Source organism: Micropterus dolomieu, linkage group LG10 (genome assembly GCF_021292245.1).
Source record: "Micropterus dolomieu isolate WLL.071019.BEF.003 ecotype Adirondacks linkage group LG10, ASM2129224v1, whole genome shotgun sequence".
In the NCBI taxonomy this organism is placed as follows: Eukaryota; Metazoa; Chordata; class Actinopteri; order Centrarchiformes; family Centrarchidae; genus Micropterus; species Micropterus dolomieu.
The window spans coordinates 6108596-6124994 of record NC_060159.1 but is presented as its reverse complement, the minus strand read 5'-3'; the positions used below and the strand labels follow the sequence as shown (position 1 = coordinate 6124994).

Sequence of the window (16399 nt, the reverse complement as noted above, 5' to 3'; positions counted from 1 at the left end):
TAGATTTTCAGAAAGCATATGAGTTGTGTTTTTGCTGTATATCATGATAACGTATAACACATAAGTATCATTCGAAATTTATATTAATCTGATATATTTAGCCATATATACTGTATAATATAGCTAAATATAACAATATACACAGTGTGCATATATACTGTATGTGTTCTCTATACTGTAGCCTGTGTCTGATTTTATTATTGTATAAGTAAGCACATCTTGAGCAATGTACAATCCAGAGTCAAATTCCTCGTATGTGTACACACACCTGGCAATAAAAGCTGATACTGATTCTGATATCGACTTGTGGTAAGTGGAAGCATTTTGGATGAAAGTACCATACACTTAGGCTCTAAAAACTCTATTAGGCTACAAGAAAAAAGTCCTTCTAGCAAAATTTACTTAAAGTCTCAAACTAAAAGTTCTTGTCCCCTGCACTGATATTTTAATGTACACTAACACTACACTACATTGTCAATACTGATGCATCAATGTATAGGCTATTAAGTACAATTTTACTGTTGTAACTCATTGGTGGATAGGGGGAGTTCATTTATACTACTTTTCCTACTGGTGGTAGATTGTTATACTGGTTTGTTATACTGGTTTAATCTATGTCACTGCACTAAAACTGTCACATGACCTCACTGCATGTTTGATTAATGACAAAATGGTTTTGTTTCGTTTTAATACTTCAGTGTTTTTCTGGCAAAAATGTACTCCTCTTTGTCTTCTCTGACTCTACACCCACCGTGTCCGCGGTGTCAGCAGTTTCTAGTGGATCCGTTAATGAGGCTTTTATTGTTTTGATAGTTTTGACCGGAAGCCATTTTCCAAAATCTCGGGGGCTTGACGCTCGGCAGAGAGGAGGGACAGAAGGGGGGAGGAGGACAGAGGAGGAGGACAGGAGGAGACGGGTGGAGGGTGCTGGTGGGGGGACATTCACTCATTGTTACCAACTCGAGGAGCGGCGGAGACCCCGTTGCTACACGTGAATTTTCGGCACAACATTCAGGTAAAGTTGCCTTTAATTTAACCACTTTGTGTTGCGTTTCTCAGCAACAATCACCTCCGCTGCCGCCCGGCTCGGTGCGCTGAATTATAACACCGGTACGCAGGGTACGTGCCACGGACGGTTACTATCATTCGGGATGAACCAACCGTCATCTTTTGTCTCCCCCTGCGTTGCTTGACATTTCTTATCAGTTATCTGTTTTACTCAGCTTGTAGTGTGTCAGTTACGGAGGGCAGAGGCAAACAACCGACCGTGACATGCCCCGGTTACGTTAGTCAGCTACACACGTTTATGACGAGCAATTAATTAATGAATTCCCTGCTAGGAGGAGCCCCTCAACGTTGGCGCACAGGTAGGCTTAACGGACGATAACCAAGCTTTAAGATACAGCTGGGCTGGTTTGACATTTGGGTTAAGAAGACACAGGTGTACAAGAAAGTATTATTTGTGTTTTACATGACGGTGAATGGAAAGCTATGGGTTGTTATGGGTGTGTACTGTCATGTAAGTGTAAGGTTAGTTAGCAATTTCCGTTTAAGGAGAGAATAAAAAGCTAAAGCAAAAGGCTGAAACTATCTTCTAAAAGTTAATCTACACATTATGGTTAAACAACTAAATTTACATCAATACCAGAAATAATAACCTACCACAAAAAAACTGTAAATACACATGTAAATGTTTAAATATAGTAATGATGTGGACATTTTCCATGTATGTAAATGTTTTGCTGTAATTCTTGATTCATTGATATATTGGCTGTTAATGACTTTTGTTAATGTTAGCATTCATCTACACAACCCACACACCACAGTTTGTGACCTGAAAAGCAATTACCAAACCTCTGGAAACATTCTTTTGTGTGTTTTTCAGTTGCAGTCTGTAATTAGTCTAATTTGCTTAAAAGAAAAATCAAGCCAAAAAACCCTGGGTTGCCATTTTCAAGACATAACAGAGAAGAGTAACCAGCTACTGGGGACCTGATACCAAATGTGTATTTTAAAATGTTGTGCTTTTATTTTCCATATCGCAGGCTGAACATCATCTCCATCGGTGGCTGTCACTGATATTTTCTCCAAAGGATCAACACTCTTGGAGGCAGGAGAAGGAGGAACGCGTGACATTTGTTCACAGCGCAGCATCTTAAAGGCCCACAGCATCCCTCAGGTGATGGCGGTCTTGTGACACACTGCTGCCGCTGACTGGAATCCGCACAGTGATGGATGCGGTCAGCTTCGACCATGGCCCTGTCGGAATACGCTCCCAGACTGTTTCTCTGTGAGCTGAAGTGGAGAAAGAGACTACACGACAGTCCTGGACTCTCCTTAAGCCTTGTGATTTCCCTTTCCTGTTGAAAGGGCCAGATGCTGACGGGGCTCAACCACTCTTCCTAAACAGCCGTCCCCGGGTCTTTCTTCTCTCTCCCGACTGTACAGACCAGTCATGGATCTCCTGTGGGTGCTGTCGGTGTCCATGTTGACGGTGTGTGTTGCCATCCCCATGGATGCAGCGGCCGGGAGCCACAATATGTTCACCTGTGAGCCCATCACCCTGCGCATGTGCCAGGGGCTGCCCTACAACTCCACCTTCATGCCCAACATACTGAACCATTACGACCAGCAAACCGCCGCCCTCGCCATGGAGGTACAGTACCCTGCTGACACGTGAAAGATGTAAAAAAAAAAAAAAACAAAGCTCCAGTTTGTTTAACTCCAAAATGAGATTGCAAGAGAGAGAACAAATATTGGCTAATATTTTGTGCTGATAATCAATACTGATATTTGTGTTTTAAACCATATTGGCACTCACTGAACCATAGCCGCTTTGTGGTTCACCACACCTATTCAGTGGAAAGGGATCATCTGGGATACATTAGGCGTTTCAGTATATTACTGTTTGTTGTTTTAAACCCTTTTACATGCTAGAAAATTAGATTGGTCGTAGATTAACCTTCATCAGTGGTGAAAAAGTATATATGCACCCACTATTATTTTTGTCACGTTAATGGATCTATTTATAGTTATAGATTTGGGACACAAATAGGTTATTTCCTGTAACAAATCGGTGAAACAATTGCGGTATGTCACATTTTCAGAGCTGTGGTTTTATATTTGAATCTTATATGGTAAAAGGGAGAGGGGAGTTCAGCTCCTTTCTGTTTTGAGCAATTTTTGCATCACTATTGTCATTTGAAAATTACGTATTCAGTGTTATTCAGTTGTGTGGCAGTTGCCTGTATTGCCACCCAAACAGACTTTTTTTAATGCGGCTTTTATGGAAATGGGCATATTACATCTTATTTTTTACACCGTGGCCATTAATGTTCTGGTTCCTTTCCGCAGAACAAGACTATTGAATATGTCACTTTGGGTTCTGAGAACCTGTGATGGACAAAGTAAGAATTTCTGCTGGACATTGATTTTAGCTTACAATTGTTTTAATAGATTTTTGGGTTGGGAATACATATAGGTAATGTCCTGGATAAAATGGGCTTTCACCTGAACAAAGTAATTACAATAAATCCCATTTTGAGAGAAGGTGTTTAATATTTTGGCATAGGTAGTATAAAGCTGAGCAGTGCTTTCTGTTTTAGGACATATTCATACCACCATTGTCTTAGAAGTGGTAAAACATTTTTGATTTGTTTTGTTCAAAGTTCATAAGGAATGTTGCGTACTATGATTTATTGTTTTTTACATGACCTTTACTCGTGTTTTCCTGTAAATATCTCTTCCTATTTGTTCCAGTCTCTGACCTCTTCTGAGCATTTTCCTCTGCTCCATTTCCTCTTGTTTTGTTTGTTGTGTGACTCACATTGTTGTAGACATACAAAAGTGAAATTGACACTGCAGACACACACACACACTTTTTTGAGTGAAGCGCACACACAACATTTCTATCTACATGTTATGTATTGTTGGGTCAGGACAGGGGTTTGAGATCTAATTAGTCTTCCTCACATGTTGATAAGTGGTTCAGTACGTCTGATGCACTGCCTGCCTCATGGACATCAGTAGCCTAGATAGTTATAGTTAGTTGGTAATATCAAAGTGCTAGCCTACTTTAATTTAGCTCCTTTAGCTCCAGGGACTGGGAGTGTATTACCAAAACATTAAGCAGAAAATGAAGTTTTAATACTTGTCCCTGGGGGCAGTGAGAACAGTGCATTATTAAACGCCCCTGATATAACAGGGCGTGTTGTCCTTAAATGGTTTCTGGCTGCACAGCTGGCATGTTGACAGACAGCGATTTTACCACAACATGTAGGGACTCTTCAAATAATTTGTTGTGCACCGAAGCCATTTTACATAACAGGCTTTTTGAGCAGTTAGCCTGGGAGTGAAGAGACCAAACTGTTCTCTGTTTCAGCTGAAGGATTAAAGTCTGTGTTTTATTGTTTCTAGCCTTTTAGATTATCTATAGATTTACCAGCCACAGACTGTTTTTGCTGTGTTATCCTCTTTGAAACAATGAGTTAGGCATTTAAAAACAATCATGGAGCATCACCTCGTTAAGTTAATCCCATCCTTTTATACATGCTGATCCATCTGGAACCTCAATATGTATATCGAGCAATTACTGGCCGAACTGCACCAAAACATTAGATTGGATGCTCTGTTGACTGAACTTTGTGTGTGTGTGTCAGTCCATCCATCTATATTTATCTCAATTCAATATATTTATTCTCAGCACCATGTTCCCATTGGCTCCCGCTCCCACAATCACTTTTACCCTTCGACACCCTCCCCGCCCTGCCTGCTACAGCCATGATGTCCATGTGTGGAGCGCTGCCGACCATCTGTGCCTGCTCCACTTCGCTGTACTCAGCAGAGATGCATTGAGAGAGAGATGGAGGGCGGGAGGAGTTGTGTGCCACAAAAATCCAGGGTTATGTAACCTCTGAACATGCCCTGCCCGACTGTGGGAGCACACAGCATCGCACCGCATCACATTGCTCCTCATCACAGCTGCACGCACATTTGGAAAAGATGCAAACACTCCCTCCTCACGCCTGCTCACACTCACACTCACTGCTCACAATCACGCTGTGTCCTTTCTTGTCATTGGCTAAATATCCACTCTCATATTCTGGGTTTAGTTCCTCGGCCATGTTGTTTTTGATGGATTCTTACAAGAAAATACATTTTGAATTTGAATGTGTAAATCAGATAGATGTATGTGGTTTTGTCATCGCCGAGATGTTACTAACCTGGTGTGTTTTGAGACCAGGTTAGCTTCTACACCTCATCACAGTGTGTGGGTTGCAGTGAATAGAGAGAGGCACTTCTGGTGTAGACGGTGTTCAATTTGATTGGTCATGGATCCACAATTAAGTCTCTTTTAGCGCTCAAAAATGCTCGTTGGGTTTGGAAAACGCATGGAAACCCAAAAGGTTCCAAATAAGGGAGACTGCGCCTCAGTTTGGCTCTTGTTTTCCAGATAACTCGCCCTAGATCCAGTTCATGAGAGAATTCAAAGCCTATAAGATGTTGAGAGCAGCCAAATGAGAATTGACAGTTGATTTTAAAGGGAATTAGGTCTGTTGAATAGCCATGGTAATGATGATGAATGCCTTGTGCCGTGGAGAAACTGGGAGTTGGATGAGAACCAACGCCTGCCGATCTTGCAGTTTTTGTTTAACCCCCTGAAGTGGTGTCTGTCTGAATTTCTTTTTTCTTGTCTTGCTTTTCAAGGTCTTTTCAAGGTTTTTGTTTCTTGGGAAAATAGGCGCAATTTGTCATGATATCATTATAAATATTCCTGCTGCTTTATCTTGTGAGATATATTGGTAATTTTCTTTAAGTACAATGTAGTGATGTTTAGCTTGGCTGGTGCTCACTGTGGTGACACCTGATTGCTTGAATGAGAAATGCCCTGCAAACCACATCAGCAGACTGGATTTATACAGGGATAAAATACTTAAAACTTCAAATAATTTTTACTTTATTGCATAAATGCATATTTTATGGCTGTCTGAACGTGAAACAACACAACCAAGATGATTTCTAAAAAAAGGATTTTCTTTTTCGGTGTTCTCCCTCGCTCAGTCAGTCATCACTGACCGCTGAATGACCTCGTAGCTGAAGTGGGACAGCGGCCTCGGGGCTGGGAATCTGCTATTTCCATGCCACAATGATACTGTGCCATACTCACATAAGATAAGTGGGAGCGTGGCGGATTTGACTGGCATTACAAAAAGAAAAAAGAAATGGGCTAAAATCCCCTTCTTTAGAGATGGATAGACTCTGTATCTATAGTATGAATGCAAATCTGCGTGGGTTCATCACAGTAAATCAATTAAGCTGGTATAAACTGTCCTTGGCGTCAAAAGCAGATGGCATTTAGTTCACAACTCAGTGGTACCATACAGTATGATACCAGGGCTGCTCTTCCTTCAGTAAGAGGCTGATAATAAGTCCACCACTGTTTGCATAGGCTGTCCTTTAAGCGTGAAGTGGAGGCAAGGCCACTTCACTATTTTTAAAAACTGTCCTGTTGCTTTGTCTTTTGAGAAATAATATTTCTAAGAACAGATTTTGTGGATTTATATATCCTGGTATAAAGAAATGATTCAGATCTTCAAATTATTTAACAAATCAAATTTTCATAGTTTTGTATAGTGGAAAATCTCTGCCTTGTGCTTTATTGTATAGCTAATAGAAGAAATCTGCTAAAGATTTGCCTATATTAAATGGGAATATGGTTCTTTTTTAGACTTCTCAGGTATTTAGGACAAAAATGCTCTCAAGAGGACAGACAGGTTGATGGAAGTGATTTTCAGAAAGGTTGGAGTCTTGGATATGACTATCACGGTAAATGTAATGAGAACAGGGATTGCTTGAATGTTTCTTCAAGGCCAGATGGGACAAGCGAGGGTCAGGGTCAACTGAACATGTTAATAAATTAGATTGATAAGAGGGCTTGTTTACAAGAAGCCAAAGCCAAGCCAGCAAATCATTTGTAATGGCTGCGCGATTAAAAAAAACCAAAACAAGTGAATGTTGTCTTGTTAAACAAGCTCTGACATTCACTATCACAGAGGACCAGGTGAGTAGTAATATAATGAAATTCAAGAAGTCTTTTCTCGTCATCTTGATCTCCGCTTTCCATGGCATTTGTCGCATTTAGTTTTGTACGAAGGGTGTGCAGTGCCACAAAGACTAATCAATGGTCTGTTTTTAATCAGCTCAGTCCCACTTACACTCATTTCCTCCTCCTTTCAGGTCGTTAAGTCAGCTTGTTGTCTCAGGTTTACAACACATTCAGATAACCTGTGTCATGTTACAGCTGCTGTGTAGAATAACCCAGATTCTCCACCCATTCTATGTGACTGCATTTGTAAAGGTGAGGGGTGTGTGTGTGAGAGAGAGAGATTTTCTGTAAAATGCTGATAAAGCTCTCTGATGGCTCCAAGTTTGTTAAAATGTGCTGCAGTGAACTAAAAAGTACAACATTTAATATGCTGATTGTGTTAGCTAGTAAAGATGTATTCCAGCTAAGCACACACACACAGACACAACATGGTCTGATAAATCCTACCCAGCGTGACCCAGCCTATAAAAGAGTCTCTTGTTTTATTTAATGTCCAACACCGTGTTTATTGGCAGGCAACTGAAAGAGAAGCACATCCAGAGAGCAAGTCGCTGGTCCACAACAACCTTTCTGTGTGTGTGTGTGTGTGTGTGTGTGTGTGTGTGCACGGACATTACACATTGTCTGAGCGCAAGGTTTTCAAACATTTCTTAGTGGTGAATGACACGGCTGACTCGGTCGACCCATCCCTCCTCTCTCTCCCTCTCCCCCCACCCATCTCTTTTGTCCTCCCCCTCCCCCTACTCAGGGCTCACCCGTTGCCCAGGAAACAGTCCCAATTGTCCCGTTAACAAAAGGAGAAGAGGCTTTCTTGCCTCCCGGGAGGTGGTCCCCTCCGCCCCGCACCCTGACCTCCTCGAACCCTGCTCGCCTCCCTCTTCCTCCTCCTCCTCCCTGGTGATGCATCACTCGTCGCCATGGCGCTGAGCATGGAAATGTGGAGAACTGGAATGGCAGCAGAGGAGAAAGGAGGATAAAAGCGGGGAGAGAGGGGGAGAGAACGCAGGAGGGAAAGGGGCTGAAGGAGGGAGGGGGATGATGGGAAGAGAGGTGACTGGGAGGTATTTATAAAAGCGCAAATCAACACAGACCAGTTGGCCACGGTGGGCTTCTTTGTCAGCAATTCATCAGTCACAGCATCTTAGCAGCTGACTCGGAGCTCTCGTTAAAAACAAATTACTTTAGCATTAGGAAGGTACATACAGCCACCCTTTGGATGCACTTCATTGGACTAGGCCATATTAATATTTAATATCACGCCAATTTTGATCTGATTCAAAACATTCTGGATAATCTCAGAAATGTATGGAGGTGAAATTAAGGTCAAGGCTGTTTTTCTTATTTCTTCAAAGGCTGAGAGGTTTCCATTTAACAAAAATTTGCAGAAATATGCAAAATCGCAACACAAACTTAGGTTGACCTCATCAATGTATAATATGATCATTTAAAATAATATTTCCTAGATATTTCCTGATTTCAGTTAGTGACAGACTTCGCTATTTACTGTGTACACAAAGATGGTTCTCAGTCTCCGATCACGCGGATGTTTGCAATTTAATCAGAGATGATTTACAGCTGCGGGAATGCGACCAGGTGGATGCAATTAATTACAATAAACAATCTGCGGAATAGCCACTACCATACACTACAGAGTTGTATCTTTAGCACCAGATCATCAATAGGTATTTTTCAATAAATATATTTTGACATGTTACTGTATAAAAAGCACCGGTTTTGGCTGAATTCCATTTAGCTGCTTCAGTTTCAGGGTCCTGGCATTGTTCATGCTGCCATGTCTTACTGAGACACTTGAATGAAACTGAGTCATTATTAGTAATATCTGTAATTCTTACTTCTACTGTGACAAGTTTTAAATTGAAATTCAGTAGTTTTATTTTCTGGCAGGACGATTAACAAAATGTATCAAATTACCAACATTGTGAATCTCTTACTGACTTAAATATACTGAATTCATAGTCTGAGTCCAGTATGTTTTAAACTGAGAATAGATAGGACAATTAATTACTGTTCCTCTGACAAGATGTTCAGCCACCCAATTAGCTTAAAATCCAGTCAAGAAGTCCAGAGACTGGTCATGCTGTATATTGCTACATTTACTTTTTAATTAATACACTTATTGAGATAATTCTGACAATTTATTTTTTCTTCATTGAGATCGGAACAAACATTTTGGATACAAGTGTCAGTTGTGTTGCGTATGTGTATTAAGTAAGACAACTTCTTGTTGAAGAAACATTACAGCAAGTGCAGCTCTGTTAGCATCCTGTTTGACTGTCTTCCTCCAGGGTCTCTTGTTAGGCGACTCCAGGCCCTGACTAGGGCCTTGTTGCTTTTTCTTCCCAACTTCCCAGCCTCTTGATTTTTGTGTTCTTTAGGGATATTTTTTAAAGCATTTAAGCTTGTCAGGAAACCGTTCTCTCTCCTGCATCCCATCCCTTAGACAACTCATGTGTTTTCAATTTGAGATAATATTATTCATTCATAATTTTATTCATTAGAAAAATGTAATTTTAGAATATCTGTCCGTTGGATGGTTTGTTTCCCTTCATTCACTCCCAGAATCCTTTGCTTTTTTTAACTGACATATCTGACTGTGTGCGAGCCTGCTATTTCCAGTGTGGCATATTACTCCACATTTCCAGAGATCAGAAATCCCCAAACAAACTCTCATGAATACGTAATGACTGTAGGAACGGGATTGAAACTGAAATGACATTAGCATACCACCCCCTCAGGCCTGTACCATTCGTGTATTACACACTTTATTCTCCTTACACGGCTGGCTGTGGGATGGAAAGCGGCATGACAGACCCCTGGCCATTCATAGGACCGGTGGTTCACCAGCTGTTTCCAGTGTGGCCATCAACATCAAATCCCCATGGAGAGTGTAGCGGCTCCGCAGGGCCATGATGTTGCTGGTTGGAGTTGTTTGAGCGGCTGACCGTGTTGGTAAAACTGTGAGCAGCCATACGTCCCATCAAGCACCAATTCAGTCCTTCCCACACTGGTTCACGTGATGGTTTGACTGTTATAAAATGGCTGAGTGGAGATACTGAAGTGATAAAGGAGGGGTAAGAAGGGTATGAGGGGGATGGATGATGGAGGAGTATAAAAATAGAAAAATAGCAAGGAAGATGAATAGGAAGAGGGGTGAAGAGAAGTGGAGTTATTTTTCCTAGTAGATAATCACTCCTTGTAGCCTATATATTTATTCAACCATGGCATCTCGGTTTGTACTACGGTAAAGTGTAGTTCATTGTGTTCTATGGAGCATATCAGTAGCCTGCAGGAATCAAACCGAATAGAGGAGCGAAGATGCAAACTCACTTTAGCTGCATTAGATCATGTTTGAGTGGTTAACCAACGCTGACAGGGCACCGCTGATGAAGTACTAAAAGTCACAAGACCGCAAAACTGGCAACACAAAGGGGGACCCAGAGAGGATCATCAGTACAGTAGCACCTATTTCCTAGTACCGGCAGGGTGGGGTGAAATTCAGGATTTTCTGTGTTAGTCCTCCAGAGATTGTCAAACAACATACTCCGGTTTCCTTTCTATCTCTGTTTCTTTGACGCGGTGTTGTGTCTGTAATGTAATCTTATACAAGTACTTCATTTGAAGAGGAGACGTTATTGTGTCTTTATAATAATAGTATCAAAGATCCTACTAACCACAGCTGTAATCCGTGCCCACAGTCTGTTTCGTCTGATGAAGTCTGAGTTTCTGTTCAGGTGTTGTGGTCTTGTTTGTTTAGCCTCACTCCTCTCATTAAGAGATTTTATAGTTTTTTTTACTCCTGACCAGTAAGCATACAGGTAAAGCTTTCATGAATTTTGTATAGGTTTTATTTAAAAAAAAATTATGATTATTATTATTATGGATTATTTTAGGATTAGTCAGTTAATGAATTGGTTGATTGTCATAAAATTAATCATCGTTTTTTTTGGGGGGGGGGGGTCATTTTTGTATAATTTTAGTAAAACACGAAAGCCCAACCTTTTTTATATTTCAGGATTTCTTGGACTGTAAAATTGCGAAAGACATTTTCCACTACTTTCTGACATTTAACCATTAATCGATAAATACAGAAAATAATTCATTTATTTATAAGTGTTACTGGCAGACACATTTCAAGGTGCTCTCATATCAGTTTTGCTGATAACTCTGCCTCATAGCATGCTACGAGTGCTTATTGTGTCATCGTACAGTGGTGCTCAATGAAACGTGATGACTCCATTTGTACAGAAATTACACGATCGACTGGTTGATTGATCTCAGTTATGACAGGCGTGTAAGTCCCCTAAATGATCCTCTGCATTTTAGAGTGCGTGTAAAGACTCTGCTGAGTTAAGACTCGTTACGTTATGGATTCTACGTGCGAACATAAATCCTTGTCGTCACCCATCCATCCCTTATCCCTCACATTAGAAGTGACTAATCAGACTGAGGACCTTAACGCCCGTCTGTCTGTCTTATGATTGCTTTCTGTCTCCTCCACAGTAGCTTTAATGTCGTCTTGCTAGAAAAGTGATATGAACAAGGCGACGACAAAAGCTGCATGGATGTGGCTGCTTTGTGCTTTAAGGGCCAAGCCTAACACCCATTAAAATCCTTTTTACATGAAGACGTCACATGTGGGTGGCAGGGAAACATGCTGTCAGGAGCAAGGCACATACTGTTGTTGTAGACATATGGTGGGAACACATTACAATAGGCCAAATCTGATTGCAGTTAAGGAGGCAAACAATTGAGAGGATTAGGGTAAAGTCCTCTATCTCTGGTTCTGGTAATGTTCCCAGGACAGCAAGATGATGCAGACATTTTTCATTTCTATGGATATGTACTGTGCGCTACGTATTAAATGGAATGAATTGTGTTTTGTCCTGTTTAATCCGTGTTCAATCTAAATTACCAGTTATATAAAACTGAAAAATTTTCATTACTTGTTTCAGTAAAAAATATATCCAACCTTGAGGTTTCTTGGTACTTGACTGAGATGTGCTGTCTTTTTTAAGCTTACATGTGGGTCAGAAAAGAACAAAGACTCACTGGTCGATGTAAACTGAGCCTTATGTGTTGTTGTAATAACTTCTCAGTGTAATAGTCAACCCCAGCTGCTCCTCCTTTGACTCTGGAGCAGCTTTTGAATGTGTCAGAATCGCCTCCTTTAATTCAACAGTATCTCTCTTGAGGAGTCGCTACAAATATACAGTTTGGCCAGGCTTTATAAATTCACTGCGTACTTTCTTCAACAAACATCAGTTAACATGTCCTCCTCTCCATTTAATTCACCCAGAAGAAGCAGAACATACTCTTGTTGAAACCACAGTGACACGTCCTCCTTAATATCCACCCCTCTAACAAACACAGAGACAAATTGCCCCCCCGTCTGTCCTCTCCTCACTCCTCTCTTCCCCCTCCCTGTCCCTGTCTGTCTTTAAATTTTGGGGGAGGGCGGGTAGCATGCGTCTGACTGACTTGGGTGTGGCTGGAGGCCTTTCTGTAACACACACAACCATCGAGGTATATGCAAATTCATGGATACAGAAACATGTAATCATGGGCTTCTGTACAGATGGATTTGTATATGACCTTTCCCACTCACTCATTCATGCAGGCTCTCTATTTGCATATTAACAACATGCCCCTCAGATGCTTCCTGCACTCCCAACGCCTCTTGGCTCAGTTGATGTGTGAGACCATTATTGTTGCTGGTGTGTGGGTGTGTTAGCATGTAAATAATATACTTCCGTTGGTACTGTGGCTGATGTGTGTGAGTGTATGCACGTTACTGCAGCGTGTCAGTCAGTCACAGCGTGGTCCTCCCCTGTAACACAAAGGCCCCGTCGAGAGCAGCCGTGTGTGTGTGTGTGTGTGTGTGTGTGTACAGTGGGGGTTGCCCAGCTTGGTGTGCTCCCCCTATCTGGAGGTTGGTGGGAAAGAAGAGAGAGGAGAAAAAGGGGGCATAAAATCATGGGGGTGGAGGGGATTATTAGGAAAGAGGCCAGAGTTGTTTTTATGGACTCATCTCCAGAAACCATTACAGACATGCTCCACTGATCTCTTTGTGCCTCACTTTGGCCCTCATTAAGAAGTTGGAGTAACACTGGGGCTTTGGTGTTATCATCTTTAAACTGTTTCATATAAACATGTTATTGGCTTATGTGTGTTTATGTACACTTAAAATCTCTCTTTCTCTCTCTACCTGCAGCCGTTCCATCCCATGGTGAACCTACAGTGCTCCTCAGAGCTCAGGATGTTCCTGTGCGCGCTCTACACCCCGGTGTGTACCGAGTACGGGCGGATGACTCTGCCCTGTCGCCGCCTATGTCTGCAGGCCAAGAGCGACTGCTACAAACTAATGGACATGTTTGGTGTCAGCTGGCCGCAGGAGATGGACTGCAACAGGTTGGTACAACAGCAGTAATTTACTCTGGATTTATGTCAGTAGTTAACAGCCCTGCTGCATCCGTCATTTAAGATGCTTTTCCTTTTGTGAGAGGAGTAAGGCCTGGATCAGACGGAACACGTTTCTTGCAGTGTGAGGTGGCTTTTTTAAATTGTATTCTATTGGCAGTGAGCGTTCTGTACGCTGTTTATGCGCCCTGGGCGCCTACTGCACCATACATGTTCGAGGAGCGCTTTGAGCGCACGGAGTTGAAAAAAAATCAACTCTGGGCAGAAAACGTCTCATGTACCCGCACGGATCTCCGTTTCCCTGTCTCCCTGTTTGTACACCTCTCACCCTCAAACAATGCCAGAGCCAGCGCAGATGTTCTTAGGAACAAAAGACACAGATGTGAGTTGTGATCGAGTGTCTGCTAATATGACAGTTATTACTTAGCGGCAAACCAAAGATTACACATCGCTGGCGCTAAAATCTTTGATTAGACTGACAGGAGAGCTGATTCGGTGGTTGCCTAGCAACATGAAAACAAAACACAGCGCACTGCTCTCTTCCAAATTCAACAAAAAAAGCATTGCTGTGCACCTCGCGTTTTCGGACCTGCAAAGCGCTTTGCTGGTCTGTGTCTTTGTTGCTAAAACGCAAGGCGCAGCAGGCGCCCAAAACACGTGGCGCCTAGGGTGCATAAACACTCCGAAGAACGCTCACTGCCAATAGAATACTATTAAAAAAAAGGTGCCTCTCACTGCAAAAAACACATTCTGTCTGATCCGGGCCTAAAAAGGCATTGATTTTGAGGACCACTGACATGAAGGGGCTTAGAAGGATACCATGCTTTTGAGAAGCTCCGACATCTTTATTGTACCAGAGGGTAAATTGGTTTCGGAGGCAGCATATTGAACTACTACAGGAACTACACATTAAATTACAAACATCAGCAGCAACAGTGCAAAGACAGAGCCAACACAGAAGAATATGAAGACATACTCAAGTTTTACAAGAGTTATATCTTTTCTGTTAAACCAACCCTAGGCACCTGGAAGACATAGAACACTAACAAACACACTCTAACCCATTAATTACAATCAAGGTTGCACATCATAATCGACAAACAGTACAGAGAACAAAAGATATGAAAAGAAAGTATTTAAAAAAATCACTGATTTATTAATGGATGGACGGATGGATAGTTAACAAAAAACAATGAAGTAGTATAACACATTGATCGTTGGGAGCAGTTACTCAGGAACAGTCTCAGGTTCCTCAAAGAGCCCCACATTTTGTAAAATGTATTCACAGACTTTTGAGACTTTTTTTTTTCAAACTGCATAATGTCCCTAATCCAGTGGGAATGAGAGGGAGGGGCAGCCTTTCCATTTGAGTGGTATTAGCTCATTGAGCCAGTAAGGAGGTGAAGGCAAGCTGCTTGCTTAATGGCAAGAGCAATTCTTGTGAGAGAATGTAAAATTTTAGACGAGGTTTGGAAGACAGATTAAAAAAAATCCACTATGGGCGGGCACAACCAAAACATGAGGAGGAGTGAGGTAGAAAAATTTCATTTTACTTTGGTATTTGCATTACAAAGATGTATTTGGAGCATCCTGGTGACTTAGTGGTCTAAGATGCTGACCAAGTAACGCAGCGTTGCTGGCTCAAGTCTGGCCAGCAACAGTTAAACATTATCCCCAGTTTCTCTCCTCTCATTTCCTGTCAGCTTTCAAACATTTGTCTATGTAATGAAGGTAATAATACCAAAACAATACTTTAAAAAATGTACTCAGCTGTTACACAACGTAGTGATAATGTAACTTTGAAAATATAGACAGCAAATGCTAGAATGGATTAGGTCTCATACAAGTTTCCGGTCTTAATAACTGTGCTGATATGACCTGTATTCAGCACTTGCCTGGAAGGTAGAAAAATTTATTCATTAATCTCAAAAGGTCAGGAAGTGCTTTAGAAACTGGTTGGCGGTGATACAGTGCCTTGCGAAAGTATTCGGCCCCCTTGAACTTTTCGACCTTTTGCCACATTTCAGGCTTCAAACATAAAGATATAAAACTGTAATTTTTTGTGAGGAATCAACAACAAGTGGGACACAATTATGATGTGGAACGAAATTTATTGATATTTCAAACTTTAACAAATAAAAAACTGAAAAATTGGGCGTGAAAATTTATTCAGCCCCTTTACTTTCAGTGCAGCAAACTCTCTCCAGAAGTTCAGTGAGGATCTCTGAATGATCCAATGTTGACCTAAATGACTAATGATGATAAATAGAATCCACCTGTGTGAAATCAAGTCTCCGTATAAATGCACCTGCTCTGTGATAGTCTCAGAGGTCCGTTTAAAGCGCAGAGAGTGATCATGAAGAACAAGGAACACACCAGGCAGGTCCGAGATACTGTTGTGGAGAAGTTTAAAGCCGGATTTGGATACAAAGAGATTTCCCAAGCATTAAACATCCCAAGGAGCACTGTGCAAGCGATAATATTGAAATGGAAGGAGTATCAGACCACTGCAAATCTACGAAGACCCGGCCGTCCCTCTAAACTTTCAGCTCATACAAGGAGAAGACTGATCAGAGATGCAGCCAAGAGGCCCATGATCACTCTGGATGAACTGCAGAGATCTACAGCTGAGGTGGGAGACTCTGTCCATAGGACAACAATCAGTCGTATACTGCACAAATCTGGCCTTTATGGAAGAGTGGCAAGAAGAAAGCCATTTCTTAAAGATATCCATAAAAAGTCTCGTTTAAAGTTTGCCACAAGCCACCTGGGAGACACACCAAACATGTGGAAGAAGGTGCTCTGGTCAGATGAAACCAAAATCGAACTTTTTGGCAACAATGCAAAACGTTATGT

General features: G+C 41.6%; 1 protein-coding gene across 2 annotated transcripts in view; it reads left to right on the top strand.

The window, feature by feature from the left end:
* Window positions 1-901: 901 nt before the first annotated feature.
* Window positions 902-16399, top strand: part of fzd3a (frizzled class receptor 3a) — a 23065-nt gene continuing 7567 nt past the window's right edge. The window contains exons 1-3 of one of the 2 annotated variants that reach the window (XM_046061189.1): window positions 902-1015; window positions 2046-2656; window positions 13338-13534. In XM_046061189.1, the coding sequence (XP_045917145.1) occupies window positions 2456-2656; window positions 13338-13534 (398 nt within the window). In that variant the 5' untranslated portion in view covers window positions 902-1015; window positions 2046-2455. Of the gene's footprint in view, window positions 1016-1134; window positions 1368-2045; window positions 2657-13337; window positions 13535-16399 lie in introns of those variants that run through there. The other variant, XM_046061188.1, reaches the window with a different exon arrangement.